We start from the raw sequence: 22,551 nt of genomic DNA, 5'->3' as shown, positions 1-22,551 counted from the left end.
TTTAATTTGATCCTAAAAGATCGAAAATTGATCAACTGGTGTTGTAGTATTGGCGCACCCCTCGTCCATTCCAATACTACTACTATTATAATGCTTCATACTACTACTACTATCGATAGGCTGTACAAGTCTAAGAACAAGAGAGTGTTAAATCAATCAGTTAGAGACCACCGCACGGTTAAGTTCGCTCATAATAAATACTCGTTAAATCGTAGAATACGGAGTTTTATACGACGAGAACATGGTGTCAGATGCGGACACGGACTAGTTAGTCATTTGTTGTATTTGTGTTTCCCCGAAATAAAAAAAACGGGAGTGAAGAACATTTTGGACACGTTTTGTGAAGGCATCGGAAGCCATTTTGTAATACGGGTGATTTTTGCATATAGGAATTCGGAATCCTCATCGATATGGATGCTACACAATTCCAACACTTTATGACCCAACAGGCAGAATTTCTGATGAGGCTGATGGAGGGAGTGACCACGGCGGTCAATCAACAGCCGTCGCCGTCGTCGAGAATTCCAGTTCCCCAGCCATCACCGTTAGTCGTAGACGGCGACATGGAGGAGAATTTAGATTTTTGAAGTAGAATACTTCTCTCAGGAAGTTCGGCTACATAGGGATGTGAAATGAAAATCTAAAACCGAAAAGAGTGAGAAATATGTCCAATTTCAAATGCTAATAAAACGGTTAGTTTTCGATGGATTTCCTTCGTTTTTGCAGTAATCGATTAGAAAATCTTCTAAGATTCCTTACAAATGCAGGAAATTGCAATTTTATTATTAGAACTGTTGTACTATTGAAAATTCTTAAGCCTTGTCAAAACACAAAATTCCCCGACCTCTGATTGGTCGTTATACGATTGCTTTCCCAAGCACGGTCGACAGAGTAATGGACCTAGTGAATTGGGAATGCATTATTTGGCCTATATAAGAGCCTTCATCAGATATTAAACAGACATTTCATCAGATATTAAATTGAACTGAAATTTGAAGAATACAAATGAATATTTGAAGAGTTAATGTTTTCTCGTTTTGCGCTATAATCCAAAGTTAATTATCTTCATCTTCATGCATACTTTGACTATAATTTCGTGTTTGCGTCGCTAAGTGTTTGGCTACGGTTATGCAGAACGCAAATGACGGCGCGATGCGATTCGGCAATACGAAATGTGTTGAAATGTATAGTTCTACTACGCTGTAAAAAGAGCTGTACATTTCACCACAATAAGGCGAATCGCATCGCGCCGACATTCGCGTTCTGCATAACTGTAGCCTTTGTTCCGTTCACGTTCAATGATGTCGTATTTAATGTGCATACTATAATTCTGCAGCACTTCAACTGCTCGTTTGCGCAAAATTTTAAAAATATTCAATAAAGTTCATTCAAAATATCAAACAAAGTGAAATTACAATACTGCCAATGAACGGTCAACGTTTATTTACTAGAAAAAATGACTGACACGCAAGCATCCGGGTTATCTTTCTTGTGAAAGTATTCTACTTCAACCTTGCGGTCGTGGCTTTGCATACAACCTTCCTGTGATTTTTTTTTATTAAAAGCTGGAACGAATATTCGAGAGCTATCGGGATGGACCAGTGGCCGATTGCAGAGAACGCCAAGAAAGTCAGCATTCTTCTTTCGGTGATCGGAGAGACGGCCAGAAGAAAATATTTCAACTTCGAAGCGGAGCAGCAGGTAGATCCGATCACAGCATTGGCCGCCATCAAGGAAAAAGTCGTGGCGAAGCGAAACATTATTATCGATCGGTTAGATTTCTTTTTGGCTGGTCAACTCTCGCATGAGTCGATCGATGATTATTCAGCACGTCTCAAAACTCTTGCAAAGTTGGCAAAGCTTGGTAATCTAGAAAATGAGCTTATCACGTTTAAGATCGTTACGGCTAACCGATGGTCACAGTTGAGGACAAAAATGTTGTCGATGACTGATATAACACTAATGAAAGCCGTGGATATGTATCGAGCCGAAGAGATCGCGGCCAAGCGGTCACTGGATCTGGCGATGTCAACACCTAAAACGGCAGATGTCAACAAAGTAAATAAAGATAAGTCAGTAAAAGGATCACTTCGATGCAAGTTCTGTGGAGATCGCCACGAATTTTCCAAAGGATCTTGTCCTGCCCTGGGAAAACGCTGCTACAAGTGTAACGGTAAAAACCATTTTGGAAAAGTTTGCAAAGCTAACAAAAGACCGCAGAATCGGCGATCTCGACGAATAAAGGAAGTGAAGGATGAGAGCAGTGAATCCAACGACGCAACGTCATCGGACGATAACACTTCATCGGAAGAATCAGAAGAGTACGAGATCGGGAAAGTATTCGACAGTTCGGACCACAGCGGTAGCGTTTTAGCGAAACATGATTTGAAATTCGCCAACGATTGGAAATCCGTAACTTGTGAAGTCGACACCGGGGCTAATACAAGTCTGATCGGATTCTCGAGTCTTGCTAAGCTTAGCGGAATTGACAACCCACCGGTACAGCCTTCCAAGCTGCGGCTTCAAAGCTTTGGCGGTGGTCCTATCAACGTGTTAGGACAGGTCAAGATCCCATGCCGTCGAAATGATAGAAAGTATCGCTTAGTTCTCCAGGTGGTGGACGTTGATCACCGTCCTCTGCTTTCTGCTAAAGCTTCTCGAGAACTTGGTTTCGTGAAGTTTTGCAAAACAGTGCAGTTCACTCAACCAAAATCTACGGCCCCACCAGAGAACCTACTTAACATTTACCGAATTGAGGCTCAAAAGATAATCGATAATCATCGGGATCTTTTCACTGGCTACGGAAAATTTTCCGGTACCGTTTCGTTAGAGATCGAAAAAAATGTACCACCATCAATCCAGCCTCCCAGACGGATCCCGGTAGCAATGAGAAACAATCTGAAGAAAGAACTCGAGCAGCTAGAAAAGGATGGCCTCATAGTCAAGGAAGCATCGCACACTGACTGGGTTAGCAATCTAGTAATTGTACAACGTCCTGGATCGAATGGAATTCGAGTTTGTCTGGATCCAGTTCCCCTAAATAAGGCGCTGAAAAGACTACATCTGCAGGTTGTCACGTTGGATGAAATTTTACCGGAGCTCGGACAGGCGAAGGTTTTTTCAACCGTTGATGCTAAGAAAGGATTCTGGCATGTGGAATTAGACGAAGCCAGCAGTAAGCTGACCACTTTTTGGACACCTTACGGACGCTTTCGTTGGACACGTTTGCCTTTCGGTATCGCCTCGGCACCGGAAATTTTTCAGCTAAAGTTACAAGAAGCTATTGAAGGACTGGATGGTGTTGAATGTATTGCAGACGATGTTTTGGTTTATGGATCAGATCACGGATTAAAGCCAGACGAAACTAAGGTTACTGCCATTCGAGAATTTCCTAAACCAACGAACAGAAAGGAAGTGCACCGCTTTATCGGAATGGTAAACTACCTGAGCCGGTTTGTAAGGAATCTCAGCGTCAATCTCACTTACCTACTTAAACTAACCTACGACCTAACCTACGAAAACTAATCTCTGAAGAATTTGATTGGAATTGGACAAAAGTTGAAGAAGAGGAATTCAACAAAGTAAAGTCGCTGTTTGCTGAGATCGGGACGCTACGTTACTATGACCCCAATCTTCCAATAACGATAGAGTGTGATGCCAGTTGCTACAGTTTGGGTGCGGCAATATATCAGCAAGATGGAGTGGTCGGATTTGCATCGAGAACGTTGACACCAGCAGAAAGAAACTATGCGCAAATAGAAAAGGAGCTGTTGGCGATCCTGTTCGCGTGTGTACGGTTTGATCAACTTATCGTAGGAAATCCGAAGGCTGTCGTCAAGACTGACCACCGACCATTGATCAACATTTTCCAGAAACCACTGCTGTCGGCACCGCGCCGGCTGCAACACATGCTGCTCAACCTACAACGGTACAATTTGTCGGTAATGTACGTAACTGGCAAAGACAACGTAGTTGCCGACGCTCTTTCTCGAGCTCCATTAACCTCCAATGAAACAGTGAACGAATACCGAAAGCTGAATATTTTCAAAGTTCTGAAAGAAATCGAAGATGTAAAACCAACCACTTACCTAAGCATCTCTGACCAACGTTTTAGCGAGATAATTCAAGCAACAAAAGCCGATTCGTCGATGCAGTTGATCATTAACTACATTCAAACCGGTTAGCCGATGGTGATTGATAAAGTGCCTGATGGTGTTCGAGTTTATTACAACTACAGAAACGAATTGAGCACTGTTGATGATTTGGTTTTGCGAAATGATCGAATTGTGGTACCATACGTTCTACGACGCAACCTGATTGAATGCTTCCATGTGAGTCATGGCGGAGTAGAAGCAACATTGAAGTTGGCCAGAGCGAATCTCTTTTGGCCTGGCATGAGTTCCCACATTAAGGATGTCGTGAAAGAGTGCGAAGTCTGCGCGAAATACGCCGCTTCTCAACCAAACCCTCCGATGATGAGTCACAGTATCACAGTGTTCCCATTCCAAATGGTGAGTATGGATGTATTTTTCATAGAGCACCGCGGTCGCAAGCGAAAATTCCTCGTCGACTCGTCGAATTACGGTCGATCACTACTCCGACTACTTTGAGGTCGACCCCTTAGAAGATTTGACTCCGGAATCCGTAATTAAACTGTGCAAAAGAAACTTTGCGCGGCATGGTGTGCCGCAGATGGTTTTGACGGACAATGGCACGAACTTCATCAACCGCAAGATGGCTCAATTCGCAAAAGACTGGGACTTCGAACACATTACGTCATCGCCGCATCATCAACAGGCAAATGGAAAGTCAGAGGCAGCGGTCAAAATTGTCAAGAAAATGATGAAGAAATGTGAAGACACAGACGAAGATTTTTGGTTCGCCCTACTTCACTGGCGCAATGTTCCGAACAAGATTGGCTCCAGTCCGGCTGCGCGACTTTTCTCACGATCCACACGGTGCAGTGTTCCAGTGTTCTTCAGTCACTAAGTTGCTCCCAAAAGTGGTAGAAGGAGTACCGCAAGCCATCGAGAAACAGCGTAAAAAATCCAAATTCAACTACGATGCAAGAACCCGAAACTTGCCTGATTTACAGGTGGGTTCACCGGTTTTCGCTCAGCTAAATCCTGAAGAAACTAAAATTTGGACACCAGGAATTGTAACAAGACGCTTGAATGATCGCTCCTACTTGATAAACGCAGCTGGCACAGAATATCGACGTAGTTTGGTTCACCTTAAGCCACGGCATGAGACCGCCGAGAACATTTCCGAATCGCTTACTTTGGTACGAGTAAACCAACCATTTGCTGAGTTTTCCAATCGTCATGAATCAGCAAATTCGACTGCTTAATTCGCGAAGTTCCCGAGGTAACGTCTGATCAAGCGTATGATGCGGCGACGCGTAATCACAAACCGAAGCAACGCGTTGAAAGGTCAGCTAAACCGAGGGAATGCCTTTCCCTATCCCTCGCTGTACATTTGACAGAGTATAACATCGAAGATACGAAAACGTCAAACCTGATACGGAAACGTCAAACCTGATACAAAAACGTCAAACCTGATACAAAAACGTCAATATCGGTCGGATTATTTTCATTATTTTGCTGTTTCGGTTGGAGCTTAGCCCTTGCGCTTCTTAAGTAGACACAGTGGATCTGGTTATTATCCAAAAAATTGATGTAATCTAAGTAAAAATTTCTTCCAAACACAAGCAAGAAAACAGAAAAGAGCAAAAACATCAGATTTAACGTTTCTATGTTGTACTCGATGTTATAACTCATAGCACATTCCCTCGAGCTAAACAAGCAGACTATACCAGTGCGACCAGACCCAAACGTAAAACACGCATGCCACAGAAGTTGAAGGATTACGATGTGAGTTTTAAATAAATGTGATTCTTTCCAAAGTGTTGTAATATTGGCGCACCCCTCGTCCATTCCAATACTACTACTATTATAATGCTTCATACTACTACTACTATCGATAGGCTGTACAAGTCTAAGAACAAGAGAGTGTAAAATCAATCAGTTATAGACTAGGGATGGGAAATATCGACTAAAATGGCTATCGATAATTATCGATCAATTCCCTAATACCATCGATAACTATCGATAATTATCGATAGTTTGACAGCTAGAACCAGATAAAGAAAAACAACAAAGTGTTGCTCCCGTTGTGGACAAAAAAACGGAAAGGAAAGTTTATTCGCACGCATAATTCGCACTTAGCGACTTAGCGAAATCTCGCCGGTGTCCGTGTAAGGTAGAGTGAGCGAAAATGAGTATCCTTCAATTTTCTAACAATTTTAAAGAGGATTTCATGTGAGAGCGAACAATCATCGAATTCTCTTTGAACAAAGGCAAGGCCAATATATTTTTTCAGTTCTGGCATCATTGTGGAGTAGAAATGCCATGCCAATGCAAGGAAAATATCAATAACTATCGATAATGCGAAAAGCTTAACGATTCTATCGTTAACCGGCAGCTATCGATAATATCAATAATTATCGAAAGGTTTCCCATCCCTATTATAGACCACCGCGTGGTTAAGTTCGCTCATAATAAATACTCGTTAAATCGTAGAATACGGAGTTTTATTTACGACGAGAACAACTGGTTCAATGACAATACAATTTTTTGGGAAGTGAAATACATCGAATAAAGTCGTGTTTTATAGTCACCCTATGGTTGCCCTTACTACCCAACAAAGATACGGGTTTGATTTTTTACGACGAAGATTCCCTACAGTTCCGAAATAGGGTTACGGTAGTTATTTCTAGTTTTAGGAGAGAATATCAAAAAATTAAATCTTTATGCTTTCACATGTGAAATCTATAAAAATATTACAATTTTTGTCATGTTTTTAACCCATTTTGGACCGGGTGTTCGGTTTTCCGAACAGTACTTTAGAAATTTTTCACGAATAACTGAGATAAGATAAAAACATTCCGTCTTCTGTATATGATAGCTGGGAATGTTGGCTACAAAAAAATGTTCTGGACACCCCTCCCCAACCATCCCGTAGGGTGGCTAGAGTTTCGCGCAGTTGTCTTCAAAAACACAATTTTTCATTATAATTTTTAAAACTGAAAAAAATAATTGAAGCTATTGATATTGATATATTCTAGTTGCCAATGGATGACTTTTATTGTATACCATTTATCAATACTCTACGAGCATTACAACGCGCGTACCCTTTGATCGAAAATGCCTGTTCGTTTTTCCGAACAGTGGTCCTATAGGTGTTCACTTTGTTTACGTACTGTCAAACGCAGTTAGTTGAATGGCTGGATTGGTTTTGAATGTTTATTTTATAGTGCTTCAATCATTATTGTTTTATGTGGGCTGAATCTGTATTGAAGCTATCGTAAGTATCAGTTTCATGTCTTTTGATTACTTTGCTCTAAGTATATCTATAGTGAATTCGATCCTCATGTTTAGAAATCAAGATGAATCGACGCCGCGCATTGGCGATGCATGAAGTTTTTGCTACACTGCAGGAAAAGAGTGATGATGAAGAAATTTTAGCTATTCATCGGGCATCTGAAGAAAATGTGGTATATATTCCCCCTCTCGTTGATTTTAAGTATTAGACTACACTTTCCAGCTAGAGCTCACGATGAAAAGTCAAGTAGATGCAGGCATTGTCACAAACTTATAATATTCATCTGTAAAAAATGTAATGTTCATGTACATCCCAAATGTTTTGAAGCTCTTGAACCACATGAATAATAATTTTAAACGAAATCATAGGACTCAGGATTCATTGATTTGTTATCACACATTGGCCCACTGTTCGGAAAAACGAACAGTAAAATACTCGGTTGTGGAAAGTCGGAAAATTTTTTCTTCACCATTTTTTTCTTGATGAGAACAATACAAGCCTGTGTTGTGAAAATCGATTTGGAGAAAAATCAGGATCTAGGTCCGGTCCATAATGGGTTAATTTTAAGCAAGTGTAGAAAAAAGTTTTGCTCTATCTTTGAAAATAACCGATTTAAATTTTTTTTCAATTCTCACATTCAAACTGTCTTTGAACAACTTTTAGGGTTTTTCATGGAAAACAATTCACAATACTGACATCATGAGTATTTCAACTCTACCTAAAGTTATTAATATTTTTCATCAAATGTGTATTAACATTTTTTTATTATTGTTAGTCGTTCTTTTTGGGATAAACATGAAAAATATCTGTGGGCCTCATTTTTAAGAACACATTTGACTCTATATATGGAGAATTTTTTTTGGAAATGTGTTATTTTTATATTTGAGTAAATTCATTTTAACGAAGATATAACATTGTAGAACAACTTTTTGTTCTATCTACAAACACAAAATAATTAAATAAATGATTTCATCGGTAATTCGGGTTACCCTAATTTTTGATAATTTTCGAATAAGTTGTTACATATGTAACACCTTGTAGGAGAAAGTTCTACTCTCAAATATTGCTGTCGAGCTCTAGATAATATTTTCCCCCTAACTTCGGTTTCTGCACCATTGTGCAATGGCCTAAGGTCAAGTAACTCCCAAAATGATAAAAGTCCAAAATATTATACCTGCATACTTTCTATTATTGTTCGCATCATCTTCTAACTCATTATCGCTGATAATGGTTCTGTTACAATATTGCGACTTTTACGCCAAATTGGACTACCCCGAAATACATGATTATCACAGTCGAATCTCGCACACGATTTCGCAGTTTGGGTGATGGGTATCGATACTAGCGTTATCGAAACGCTTGAAAGAAATATTTTATTATATAGACAAAAAAAATCTCTATCATGACTGCAACCTTGGTAGGTTAATAAGAAATCACTCCAGCAATGGTCAGTGCTTGATACCTATGTATATTGGCCCTGACACAAGTAAAAGAGATTTTTAAGGCTGTTCGCACCTACGCGAATTTTCATATGCAATTGTCAATTTATGTGTGAAAACAAAAACAAAAATATTTCCTTCCTTCACTTTCACAAGTAAAAACCAAACCAATATCAACAGAGTCGTCAGGGCCAAATAATAAAGTATTCTTAAAACCGTGAGGTCTGGTATCGATACAATGACAATTGAGAAAGTATCGATACTTAGTATCACCCAATCAATCATGCAACACTAGTTTTGTTTTGATATTCAACCTAATTTTCAACTAAAGCTGCTCAAAAATATATACTTAATGTTGCAAATGAAAAACAAAACAAACAATGCACCCAAAAAAAACTGCCACTGCGCTACTGGGGTGTCAATTTGATAGAGCGAAATAAGAAATTGGGGAATGAATGATTATCACAGAAGTCCAAATAGTCATGCGAGGGGCAATATTTTTCAAAATATTCATCCATCGTAAAATTTGTCATTGGTTCAACATCTCCTATTATATTATACAATCTTTCATCGTCTATGCCACCATCCTCAAATTCATCATATTCTGAGTTCAGATCACCTGGCTCGTATTCTGAGTCGAGAAAATCAATTTGGAGGTGATGATATGGGGTTTCTTCGGTATTCACTCTATTTATACCATTCGCGAACTCACAAACTTTTAAATGTTTCGGTGTACTACAGTAAACGTTACGGAATGACAAATCATCCAATCGAATCCAATGTTAAATTTGGTTCAAGTCTCTTTTCTACTGAATTTAGTTGAAGCAATGATCGACTGTGTGGATAACCAGAACGCCCCGTAGGCCTTGTTGTTGACCAATCTTCATCAGTGTTTGATTTATACTGCCATATTCCATAACTTTTTTCATATTCATCGTTTGAATAGTTATTCTGATCGTCCTTCTTTCGCATGCTATAGTGTTTAGTAGGAAGTCTGGTTAATAGTATATTGCCACCCGAATAACGTGCGAGACTTGTGTCATCCGTCGTACTGAGCTTGCTACTGCGTTTTGTGCTACTATCATTTTGCTTTGCACATCGCAATGAGCTAGAATTTTCTCGATTAGAGTTACTTTTGAACAGTATGTTACCTCTAGAGTAGTTAGTAATATTCAATAATGGGAGTGTGTGGACAAGTCTATTACTAGTCCGACTGCTGCTGACATTCGGTCTTTTGCGTGATCTTATCTGTGAGCGAAAAGTTTCATCAGCAGGGATTCTTCTCGAAAGCAGATTTTCACCCGGAAGGTTAGAAACTCTGCGAGCAGTAAGTAAGGTACTGAATCTATCGGTGACCACAGAGCCGGATTTGAGGGGAGGCCCAGGGGGCCCGGGCCCCTACATTTTTGGGGCCCCCACAAAACGAGAAAAAGTTCTTTTCGCTATCAATAATGAGATTCAATCAAAAGTTCAATTTACAGCAAGAAAATTTAAACAGACCATTCCAATCTGAAACTTTCCTTCAGTGTTATTTTTCCGCGAGCGTCAATATCACAACTACATCCATAAGAGTTCACCTTCGATTCTCTTGGAATGACACACATTACACAGCGCGCATGGAAGGTAAAGCAAAGGAAGAAAATAATCCAGAAGTTTTTTTAATGCATTGCTGTTGATTCCAAAGAAAAATAAGCTTAGCTACTTTTTTTTTTATTCTCGCTTATTTTCCGTCGGTCTAGTTCCGCCACTGTTGTGGCCAATCACCGACGCCCAGGGAGGCGACTCCATACCCAGGACCCTAACTCACGACCCGTTTATCAACGGACCGGCGCCAACGGCTTTACTTCCTCATGCGATGGAAGGCGTGATCCCAGAGATTTTTCGCCTCAGAAAATCTCTCGGTGTCGGCTAGGATTGAATCTAGACCAGTTGGGTTGGTTGTGAGTAGATCACGCCACCTCACAACCATCGACACCTATGTCGGCGGTGGGATTCGAACCCAGGCGTCGAGCGTGGTTGGCGGAGACGTTACCAACCACACTAGGCCCCCGCTCTAAATAAGCTTACTTGTCCGTGTGCAAATTTTATTGACCTGCAGATGTGTGTAGTTTTTTCCTAGTTTCTGTAGATTATTGCTTATATTTGCGCCTTATATTTGCGCAGTCTCTCAAATCGTGTGCAAATTTTTGCCTGTGGATTGCAATTTTTTAAAATTGCCGTAGGATTTTTTTAGATATCAAGAAAAAATTTTCGAATTTCAGGTTAGGCTGTAAACAGTAAGCAAGCACCGAATTTATTATTACATTTGTTCAAAATGTGCGATCGCCACAAAACCCCGCGTGTATATCAAAGTGGAGCTTGAAAAAGAAGATTACAGAAGAAAAAAATCAAAAACTCTTTAGTGCCTTCAAAAATCATTTTATTTGAGGATTTATTTGAGCCTAATACCCCGTTCACACTACACTCCTTATTACCCGAAATCGGGCCATTCGTGCTGTCGAGGCCATATCACCATGTCATATCCATATCACCTGATATTCCATACAATCGATATCATGTTCGAAAACCAATAAAAACTAGATTCGCAGCAGTTGGCAACACGGCCAACAAACATTTGACGCAAGCCTACAAATTCCGAAATTCGCTTAGCGAAATAGAAGGAAGGAAATATTTTTACTCTTGTCATCCCGCACATTTTGACAATTGCTTATGAGAGTTCACATTGGTGCGAGCCAACTAGCTGAAATCTCTATCCTAATTACATTGCTCTTGTTGTCTTGTTTTTGCCTTGACCTGTTTTTGTTTTCTTCTCTTTTCAATTACCGAAGTAAATGTCAAACCATATCATCTGACTGTAGAGTGAACACCCGAAGTGATATCCAATATCATCTGGCGATATCAGGAAATATGCGGCGTAGTCTAAACAAGGCATAATGATCTCGAACGTAACTGGAGAAAGGTCTTTTTCGAAGATGAAGATGAAGATGATTGGAAATAGGTTGCGTACGACTATGAAAAATGAAAGGCTGTCAAACTTAGCATTTTTAAGTTGAGAGTACGATATTCTGAAAGAGTTGAATGTTGATTATTTAATTAATAAGTTCTCTGAACAAAAAAACTCTAACAAATTTTTGGTAACTTTTCAATACGATTTAACTCGTACGATAAAAAAAAACGGTTTTGTTTTATTTCGAGGCCCCCACTGTAAACTGGGCCCCGGGCCCCTACAATCGTAAATCCGGCTCTGGGTGACCATATCGTTTTTTCCAAGTCCAATTAAGGTTTTCATGTGCTGATTATTCGAAAGCCATTGTGGCTCTAAATTAAATCCAGAAAACTGTGACAAATTGTAAACATTGCTTGAAATCATTATTTAACAATCTTTGGTGCATTCGCCAGTTGACATTTCAGCTGAAAATAAAAGGGAAATATTTTTTTTTAATTAATGTGATTGATTACCATTAGATAGACTGTTCAACGAATGATCCAACTTCTTCGACAGTGACTCGTTGTTAAGTATTCCTGTGCAGTCATCCACTGTGATACTTTCGAATGTTTGATTTTGGAATCCGCTATATTTTTCATGTGACGGCTTGTAAGCAGTTAACGTAGTCTGTGTACATTCTTGGCATGATTCCAGCCGTTTCCAATCAAGTGAAATTCTTATGTTTACGGTTTGCGATTTTTTGTGCGCTGCAGTGCGTAGTAAAATATCCGAATGTAAATAACATACTTTTAACCTATATAAATCAATGAAAATACAATCATTCGTTATTTGTATAATTAATTTCGCGATTCCCCGGAAATGCAGTAGAAAAAGATTTTTCTGTGTCGTTCATCGCATTTAAAACATTACACTCACAGGCCGAAAGGCTTGTTCTCGCTTTGTCATTCCCGTTCACGATTTTTTCATTGTAAACCTCTAAAATGTTGCTGGGTTGAAGAGAAGAGTGCTCAGCAGTCAGAGTGGTTAGTGTTGGTTCACATTCCGAAAACGAGCTATCTATGAACGAAACAGGCGACTTGTCCAACAAAGCAGCTGCATCTGAAATTATTCAAATGTTGCTTATGGCCTTTATTTGGTTGTAAAAATATTATCTTACCAACTAGCATTCGAAAATTCGAAAAATTCATCTTCAGTCTTTAAAAAAAATGCTACATCGATTTTACTACAAACCCCCCCCCCTCCCCCCTTGTCACAGCTTGTCACAAAATGATGATATCCCCCCCTCCCCCCATAAATGCTACGTCATTTAAGTATGGTCCCTTAGCAGCAACCGGTACGGTATGAAGTGATGATAAGAGCGCTACCAAACGGGGTATCCAGCTTTTTACGCGCCATAATGGCGGACGCTATACTGAAAAATTCGTAATATGTTACCTACCCTTTTGACAACTCTGCTTACGTCAGTTTGACTCTTCATGTATTTCGTACAAAAAACAATAAATCTGGCAACATTAATGTTGCCAAATCTACAGAAATCACGAATCTGACGTAAGCAGAGAGGTTCACAAATTACGAACACGCATTCTAGCACCCGCCATTATGGTGCGTAAAAAGCTGGATAGAAGCGCACGGTTAAGGATGCCCTTAGAACTGTAAACAAATTCGATCCAGCGAAATCAAAGATTGTGGATCGCATCTTTTTCACTTGGGCTTACTTTTTTCACGCATGCACACACTCGTGAAAAAAAAGCAGCTAGCGAAAACTTGACTTTTCAGCGCGTTTATATTCTGTCAGCTCCGGCGCATTTTCACTTCGCATGAACTGTAAACTGCAGGCTGGTGAAATATTTGTGTGTATCATTAAGCATAGTTTACAGTTTCAACCGAAGTGAAAAATCTGAGAAATGAAAAAGCATAAATTTTCGCTAGCGAAATCTGTCGTGAAAACTCGGTTGTTGAACACACAGGTATTTCCCCAGCCTGTAGCTTACAGTTTCTGCGAAGCGTAATTCACGATTTTACACTTCGAGGAAAGTGAAGATTGGCCGGAGCTTACAGAATATAAACACGCTGGAATGTCAAATTTTCACTAGCTGCTTCATTTTTCACAATTGTGTGCATGCGTGGAAAAAGTAAGCCTAAGTGAAAAATATTTGATCCACAGCCTTTGATTTCGCTGGATCGAATTTGTTTACAGTTCCAAGCGAAGTGAAAATTTTGCAGATTGCATGAGATTTTCACTTCGCTTGGAACTCTAAACAGGTCTTAACCGGATTTTTACGACAGATTTTGCCAACCTCTTTTTCACTTGTTAAATTTTTCACTTCGCTTGGAACTGTAAACTATGCTTACAGGCGAATCTAACAAATTGTAAACAAACAGAGATTTTACCTTTAAACTTTGAGGAAATATTGTATGTACTTCTTTTCTAAGTATTAAAATACTCGACATTTGTTAAGGGCGAAATCTACTTTATTTCAAAACGAACATAGAATTAGGAATACGCCCTTTTTGTTTACGTCAGTGAAGTGCGAAACTTGGCCTGACAAATGGGCGGAATTGGCCCTGACTCAAGTAAAAGAGATTTTTGAGGCTGTTCGCACCTACGCGAATTGTCAATTTATGTGTGAAAACAAAAGCAAAAATATTTCTCTCCTTCACTTTCGCAAGTAAAAACCAAACCAATATCAACAGAGTTGTCAAGGCCAATAGAAGTTGTCAACAAAATAAACATAGAAAGCAGAAGGCCTATTCCGATACCATAACGTAAACACGGCGTTTAGTAAAGGACGATACTGTCAAGCAGATGAAAAAGGGGGAAAGTAAAGGGCGATACTGTCGAGCAGATAAAGCAAAGGAGCATAGTGAAAAGCGAAAAGATATACTGACGCCGTTAAACATTATGTTGTGCTGTGAATGGAAAATAAGGGCGAAAATAACAAATTCTTGGATGTACAATGTGACGAGACTGAAATTCAAGTTTTGAGCGTGGTATGTACTGAATTTTGCTTTTATTAGCATATTTGGATGACAAATATAATGTTGAATCGTTAATTAGGGACCATACTTAAATGACGTAGCATTTATGAGGGGAGGGGGGATATCATCATTTTGTGACAGGCTGTGACAAGGGGGGAGGGGGGGTTGTAGTGAAATCGACGTAGCATTTTTTTAAAAGACTGATTTTTTTGCAGGAAAAATGTATTCTAAAAATACACTAAAACATTGCACAAAGTATTGCAGCGAAATCTATCGAAATGTTTTTATCTGTGGCATTCTGAAATCTTCTAAAAGCTTTGCTACATAAACAATCACTTGGATTTCCAAACACACAATCTGTTTTGAATACAAAAATCGTTTGCTTTTTTGTGAATAGTGAAAATTACAAGATACTCGTTTCATTTCCGGAATAGTTTCTGTGTTTTCTGCAGACATGGATCATACTAAGTTGTTTACATCTTTACGCCTTGTACCAAAACACAAGCCCTTCGAAGCAGAAGATGTAGTCACGAGTCTATAAGTTATAAATAAATTGAATTAGACACGGTTTTTTTTCAAGTATTTTTTGTATGTATGTTACTACAGTAAGGTTTTAATTACGTACCTCGTAAAAAACCGCGTTAATTCGAAAATCCACGTAAAAAAACGCGCTAATTCAAAAATACGCGTAAAAACCGCGTTATTAAAAAATCCGCCCCAGCAAGAAGGGCTTAGAAAAAACCCGAGACGCTCTGGAACCAGTATTTAAAATTGTCCTCTTTGACGGTCATTCCGGATCTTTCGGAGGGCGGTGGGTATTTTTTGGACTAAGTCTTCTACTAGATAAACACTTAAACGTTTCTGGTTCCAAACCCACCGTAATTCGAAAATTCGCGAACAAGTTTTTGAATTAGCGCGGTATCGCGTCAAAAAACGCGTTAATTCAAAAATCCGCGTCAATTAAAAAATCCGCGTAGAAAAAAAAAATCCGCGTATAAAAACCGCGTAAAAACCTGACTGCACGTATTTCTGTACGTTTTTTTCAGAAGCGGAGAAGGGGGGGAAGGTATTCGAATGCTAGGTTTTTTTTCAGGGGGGGTTTAGGTTTTGGGACCAAATGCTACGAGGGGGGAGGGGGGGGCTTAAAAATCATGAAAAAAATGCTACGTCATTTAAGTATGTTCCCTAAACGCGCTAGAGAAATAGTAGCCGGGCCTCCGGGAAGCATCGCGCTCTCAAATTTGGCAGCCCGGTAACAGCGCTGCTAAATGTTTATGCTGGATGAAACGCCAAACAGAGACGATAGCAACGACCGGTGTGAAAACGGGTGAGTGCGTAAAATAGCTGCGCTGTACACAGTCGCCATAACAACTTAAATAGTAGCGCACTGTTAAGGATGCCCTAAGCGAATGCACGTGAAAAAACGAACATTTTGTATGAGATTTTCACTTCGCCTGGAATTCTTAACAGGGCTTTATCACGAATTATTCCGGATGTGGTTTATTTCATGCATTCGTTCATTGTTGTTTCGGCCGCTGGTGAAGTACGTGAATGAGCAGAGAATACCCGTATGTTAAGAATTATCGCTCTTTTTAAGCTTGTTTTTGGTACTTTGACACGAAAAATTTAAGACCTTTTTCCAAGTGCATTCAAGCATTAAATCTTAGCGTTTACAGTAGCACCACAGACAAACAGACGTGCCACTCGATGGCGATTTCATCGACCAGAAAAATTACGATGATTTTGAAATTTTGCTTAGTGTGCAATAATGCCGCTAGTGTCGCTATTAGCAAGCGTGCACATTCATTATCAAAGACAAAAACCATTTTACGGAAATAAGTTAGTAGGCAATAAGCTAACATGGTAACGCATGAGTGTAACGTTTCGAATAAGGACGAAGATTTTTCAGGATTTTTTTCAAAGAGGCACGTCTGTTTGTCTGTGGTAGCACTGTTGTTGATTAATAGCGAATTTCTTTATTCCACTGTGTGCGGGCAAAACTGCCGAGCAATAATAAAACGTCATTTCCATTTAAGACGCAAGAGAGAGATGCCAGATAATTGTTTACGAACTTAGCACGTGCGGTGGTGGGTTGAAGCTGACAAATTTTACAGTTTTTTACGCTACAGTTTTACGCTTTGGGCAGCACGGCAGGTCAAAACTCGGTCAAAATCGAGCGAATAAAGAAGGGTTTTGACAGCAGTTAGTGCGCTTCCAGGTCAAAACGAGGTGAGCTGGTGGAATAAAGAAATTCGATATAAGTTGGATATCTATGTTTCAATCATGATGAGTAGAACATGGTGCAACGGTTTGATCAAAAAGTAGGCGCGGGGTGAGGAAGCGTTTGTTCTCTTTGGAGGGTTGGAGACGAAGCATCACTATGCAACAGCGAATAACTTTTTCGTGTTTGTTGATATATCCTGACTAACTAGACAATTGAATACCGCAAATTCAGGTGATTTAAGTAGGAAATTGTTTCTTAAATTAATGAGCAAGATATGTAGCATTGCCATATTTATGATTTAATGCATTCAAATGATATATTATGAGATGCGATAATTTTTATGCCCTAGTTGTTTATAAACAAACCTACTCGCTGGCAATTTTTTTTCCAATATGGCCGATTCTGCTTTTGACATATCGTTATACCATGTACATTGTAGTTTCAATAAGCTAATGCCGAATTTGTTTTCGCGACGGTGCTGCACTTTTTAGCTCGAAAACGAACACTCAAACGAAACTACACTCAACTGTAATTTTTTCCGTTGGACATTTGACAGTATTTGTTTTTGTTGTTGGTGTTGCTTTCGGGTGTAGTATGGGACAGAAAAAGTGTAGTTTTGGTGTAGTCCGGAAAGTAAGAAGGACAGCTACAGGGCTAAAATGTAGTCTTCATGTAGCTACACCGCATAGAGCTTTCTACGCCAGATCTCACCAATACAGACTTAGTCTATATCCTAATAAAATCGATTTATTTTCAACCAAAAAATCAGCTGATATTAAATTTCGAAAAATATTGCACTTATGAATCCTAGTTCATTAGTGTTACCTGTTTTAAAAAACTTTGTTTTCGTGGAAAACCAGATGAAATAAAACTAAAAATCGGCTTACAACTTAAATAAAAGCTCGGGGCAGGAGAAATTTTTTTGTTACTACCAGCGTGTTGATTATTTGCAACCAAAATTAAACTTGTATTAGTGAAATCGACCACTAATACTAGCGCAAATAGGAAGGTCTATAAACAAATTCGACATAAGATAAAACTGTATAAAAGCTACTCAATTTAGAGTGAAATTGAACGAGCGTGCGTAGTGAATCGCATCGTTTCTGAAGGGTTAGCATCAGAAAGATGATTCGTCTTGACAGAAAACAGTTTTTCCATGCTCTTCACACTGTCGCGAGACTGCATATGTCAATTTGATCCTTGATCCTTTCACTTTTCCTCAAACACAAACCAAAGCAATACCAACCGTAATGGCTTTGAAGCTAGCGCCGTCATCGCAAATTCCGTCATTTCACCCTCAGTGGTTCCGCTATACAGTGATAGTGGTCCTGCTAACACACGTTGTGGGATGATGAAATGAAATACTCAGAATGTAGGTTAAAACATTGATCTGAAATGGAAGAAAGAGAAGCGTTTTGGCCTATGTTTCAAAAAAATATTTTAAAATATCATACTTGATAATGCAATAAAAACGTTTGCTTTCTTTACTATATGAACAATTTGTATAGAACATCGATCATGTAATTTGAATGTTGAAATATGCAAAACACGAAAAAGACACAAAGCGAACACAAAATCAGCATTGTTTCTGCAAGGTATTGCTACAATGAAACAAAATTGTGCGTGTAGTGATTCGAACGATTCGAATAATGGGGTCTGCGAAGTTTTTAGCCTACCTTACTGAAGTGGTTTACCGCGTTGCTGATAGTTTCTACAAGATGGCGTCTTGATTGAAGTGAAATCCGTCAGTACAGCAAGTATAGACAGAGGAAGACTACTAACATAAAAAAGCAGAAGGCAACCTTAAGATTTTTTCACGCTGTCGAATTTCGAGACGGGTGCAGGGAAAGTTTTGAATTACTCCTGTGATTGAAAGTTTAATCTTCGATTACCTGGTAGCGTAGAGATTCGTGAGCTATAATTGGTTGGTTAAAAAGTTGTCGAATGTGAACAAAAAATCCCACTTATAATGCTGGATTTGCATGTCTAGGCTTTTTTTCTTCCATTATGTCGCTTGGCAGACGAAAGTGGAGCAATCAAGCGCTGCTGCAGTTTGATGTGTTGGTGCGACTGATTGAGTAATACGCAAGAAACTAGTTATTACAGTGTGTGTGCTCCTACTGTGGGTGACAGGTATGACAGTAGCAACAACGGTGAAGGTGACGCGCTTGAACAGAGAATCGTTTCTCGGTGAAAAAATTGAAGCTCATAAAGTTTACGCGGAATATTCGGTTATAAGGTTGAAAAAATCAACGATAGGCTTTAAAAAACAAACAAATCTCAAATTTTTTGTTTTGTGATTGTTGAATAAGCAAAAAGTATAGCGGTGATAATAAAAGGTGCAAAGTGATTGCGTTAAGAGCATGATACAGCCATAGTAAAAAACATCGATTTTACTAAAATCAGCAGTTAGCGAAATGGCTTACTATCAAATCGTTCCGACTGATGATTTGAAAAATTTGTACACACAACTGAATATTGAAAATGGAGGCATTCAATTGGTAATGGGAGACGATGTTCAATTCGGTTCACAACAAGTGATATTAGCTCCAGAACAGTCGGATTTAATTTTGAACGAAAATAACCAGCATCAATTGCCGCAAATTGTGTATCAAGCCCAGCAGACACAACAACCACAGGCTCAACCTCATCGGCCGCAAGCGCAACAGCACGAAACCCATTATTTAATACAGCAGGAAGATGGAGCGTTGACGGAGGCATTTGGGCAGCCTAGTCAGACTCAACATATCTATTATTCGGAAGCCCCTGGTGAGAATTCTCAAATGATTCCGGCTAATTTGGTCCACGAACAGTCCCAACAGACTACACTGCATACGATGCAAACCGCTGCAGAACAAATTCAACAGCAGCAACAACAGCAGCAGCAACAAGTTTTACAGGTGGTTCATGGTGTTCCGCGATCAGGCCAGCAGATAATATTGCGGCAGCAACCTCAGGAACCACCTAAATCACAGCCACAACAAGCACAGATAGCTATCCAACAACCGCAACAACATATTCTTACACATCAACCACAGACACAAGTTATCCTTCAACACCAACCTGCGCATCAGATTGTTCATCGACAGCCGCAGCAGCAGCCGCAACATCAAATCATTTATGAACATGTACAGCAGCAGGGACACGCTGTACAGCAGAATATTCAGCTCGCACCCCAGTTGGTACATCAAACTATTCCATCTCAGTCCGTTCCGCAATTGCAACAACCGACGCAGCGCGTTAGTATCCAAAAATTGACCCCACAACAGCAACAACAATATTTACAACAACAATTACATCATCAACAGCAACAACAAGTAATCCAACAACCAGGTCAAATCTTGCAACAACAATCCGGCATACGTCCCTGCTTAATCATCACTAAACCTCAGAATCCACAGGTGCAACCAAACACCGTAGCAGTTGCTTCTCATCCTCCTTCTACTCAACAGCAGCAACAGTCGCAGGTTCCGCAAACTCAAACTACGCAAAGCGCTCCGCGGGCTCGCAATTATCGACCTAGGCCACCTAAGAATTCTAATCCACGTCCTCGAGCCAATGTTCCAGTTACGCCTATAGCATCGAATCAGTCACAAGTTCGTCCAGTTCGTCCTGCTGCTCCTACGACAAAGGTATCGCAACAGTCGGTAATACGTCAACCTGGTGTTGTCCAACAGCAGCCACATGTTCAACTTCAGCAGCAGCAGCAACAACAGCAGCAGCGAGCAAATATTATTCTCACCAGCACTGGACAAAAAATAGTTACTCTGACAAACAGACAGCAACAGTTGGTGCCTACAACGTTTGCCGCAGCCAAAGGAACTCAGGTTAAAAGAGTAGTTGCAACTTCTACATCACAATCTTCCCAAGCGCCACAGAATTCCCAACCACAACAAGCACCAGCGGACAGTGCCACTCAACAGTTACAACAAATACAGAAACCTGAAAACTTTGCAAATGACTTGGAAGATCTGGAGGATAGTATTCAGGCAGCCGTTGTTGCCAAAGCTCCGCCCAACTCGACATCGGCGGGTTCCCAGCAACAAGCAGTGATGGATCAAACCACTACTTATGCACAACCATCGATTTCTTCTATGCAGCAAACGCAACCACAGCCATCGGCACAAGTTGTACAGCAGCCTCCGCAGTTGGCTCAACAACAAACCCAACAGCAATCTCAGCAAACACTACCGTCTCCCTTTGATGATCCCAATAATATAATTCAACTGGGAAATGGACAAACAATGACGGCAGTACAATTCCGACAATTTCAGGAAAAACAACAGCTGCGCCAACAGGAGAATCTTCGAGGTGGCTTTACACAGCGTGGTCGAAATGTCATGACTGCACGTGGTATGGTGATTCGAAAGTCTATACCTCTGAACCGACAGCAACTTGCTCTTCAACAACAACAACAACAACAGCAGCAGCAACAACAACAACAGAACACTCAAATGCAGTTATCGCAGCAGCATCATCTTATGCAGCAACAACAAATGGTCCAACAGCAACAACCACCACCTCCACCACCACCACCTCCACCACCACCACCACCCGAGCCAGAACCACGCGAAAGTGCTAAAATGTTAGTTATCTTGCAAAGCGGCGAGCAACGATTGATTACTTTCACCTTACCGAAGGAAAGCTGCACTGTGCAGGAGCTGTTAGAACAAGTTGGTGTTCAATTTTCTCCTGATAGCAACATCCAGTGTATCTCGAATCCAGGTGCCGACATCGATTATATCGTAACAGTTGGTGTTACTATGCAAGAAACTACTGAGTACCTAAAGGCAGCTGAGAATACTATTAAAAGTCAACAGCAGCAGCAGCAGCAACAACAGCAACACCAGCAGATGCAACAGCAAACAGTAAGCTCGTTTTTAAATATTAACCTTAAATCCAGGAAAAATTATATAGATGCTACCTTTCGAAAGTTTGGTTGTGTACGTTTGTTACGTAGAATGTTTTTATTCCGTATATTTTACGAAAACCAATTGTATGTATTTTTTGTAAAACATTCACGCCAAATATTTAAACACTTTTAAATGCAAAAGCGTAAACAAATGTTAGCCTCGAATCATTTTTTGGCCGTTAATGCTCAACGTACAAAATTTTCAAGTAAAAATTGTGCTAAAGTTTCACGCAAACGTAGTAGGTTGAATATTTTTAATCAAACGATATTGCAAATTGAATTCCTGATCGGCATAAGAGCGGCTTCAGGTTCAGTCAGTGTGGTCACATTTCAAAATAACGCTTTTATTCTCGTTATTGGTTGTCTGTTTTATTTTTCAAGGAAACGTTATTTTTCCAGATTTTTTTTATGTTAAAGAGCTCCATCATTCTGCGTAGGTTCACTAGTAAAATAATCTATCCAGAACATGTAAATAACAGAACACCATTCTCTCAAAGTAAAACATTACACATAGTATTCGTGTACGCCCAAGACTAAATCGAATATTGTTGTAAAAACACAGAATTTGAACGATGTTTTATACCTAATAGATTTATTATATGTTCAAACTTTTTTTTATGAAAAATAGAACATTACCTTGGCATCCATTTATTAAAAAATGGCGCTC

General features: G+C 39.8%; 2 protein-coding genes and 1 long non-coding RNA gene across 6 annotated transcripts in view; 2 read left to right on the top strand and 1 right to left on the bottom strand.

Moving 5' to 3' along the window:
* The first annotated feature begins 1,593 nt into the window (after positions 1 to 1,593).
* On the top strand, positions 1,594 to 4,184 carry LOC129719843 (uncharacterized protein K02A2.6-like). The gene is made up of 2 exons (XM_055671252.1): positions 1,594 to 3,452; positions 3,671 to 4,184. The coding sequence occupies exons 1-2, from the start codon at positions 1,594 to 1,596 to the stop codon at positions 4,182 to 4,184; spliced, it is 2,373 nt and encodes a 790-aa protein (XP_055527227.1).
* A 6,910-nt stretch (positions 4,185 to 11,094) lies between these two features.
* On the bottom strand, positions 11,095 to 19,031 carry LOC129724729 (uncharacterized). 3 transcript variants are annotated; one of them, XR_008727954.1, is made up of 6 exons: positions 18,865 to 19,031; positions 18,649 to 18,791; positions 18,427 to 18,573; positions 18,219 to 18,362; positions 12,685 to 12,867; positions 11,095 to 12,562 (listed from the first exon to the last, which is right to left on the bottom strand). It is a non-coding gene; the product is annotated as an uncharacterized LOC129724729 (long non-coding RNA). The 3 variants fall into 3 exon arrangements; XR_008727953.1 differs by having other exon boundaries at positions 11,095 to 12,867; XR_008727952.1 differs by lacking the exons at positions 11,095 to 12,562; positions 12,685 to 12,867 and having other exon boundaries at positions 16,919 to 18,362.
* Positions 18,725 to 22,551, top strand: part of LOC129724727 (uncharacterized) — a 36,613-nt gene continuing 32,786 nt past the window's right edge. Inside the window, exons 1-2 of one of the 2 annotated variants that reach the window (XM_055679860.1) lie at positions 18,725 to 20,211; positions 20,281 to 21,840. In XM_055679860.1, coding sequence (XP_055535835.1) covers positions 19,390 to 20,211; positions 20,281 to 21,840 — 2,382 coding nt within the window. In that variant the 5' untranslated portion in view covers positions 18,725 to 19,389. Of the gene's footprint in view, positions 21,841 to 22,551 lie in introns of both variants that reach the window. The other variant, XM_055679859.1, reaches the window with a different exon arrangement.

Source organism: Wyeomyia smithii, chromosome 2 (genome assembly GCF_029784165.1).
Source record: "Wyeomyia smithii strain HCP4-BCI-WySm-NY-G18 chromosome 2, ASM2978416v1, whole genome shotgun sequence".
Lineage (NCBI taxonomy): Eukaryota > Metazoa > Arthropoda > Insecta > Diptera > Culicidae > Wyeomyia > Wyeomyia smithii.
The sequence above is the reverse complement of the archived record's forward strand: the minus strand, read 5'-3'. Positions and strand labels throughout refer to the sequence as shown.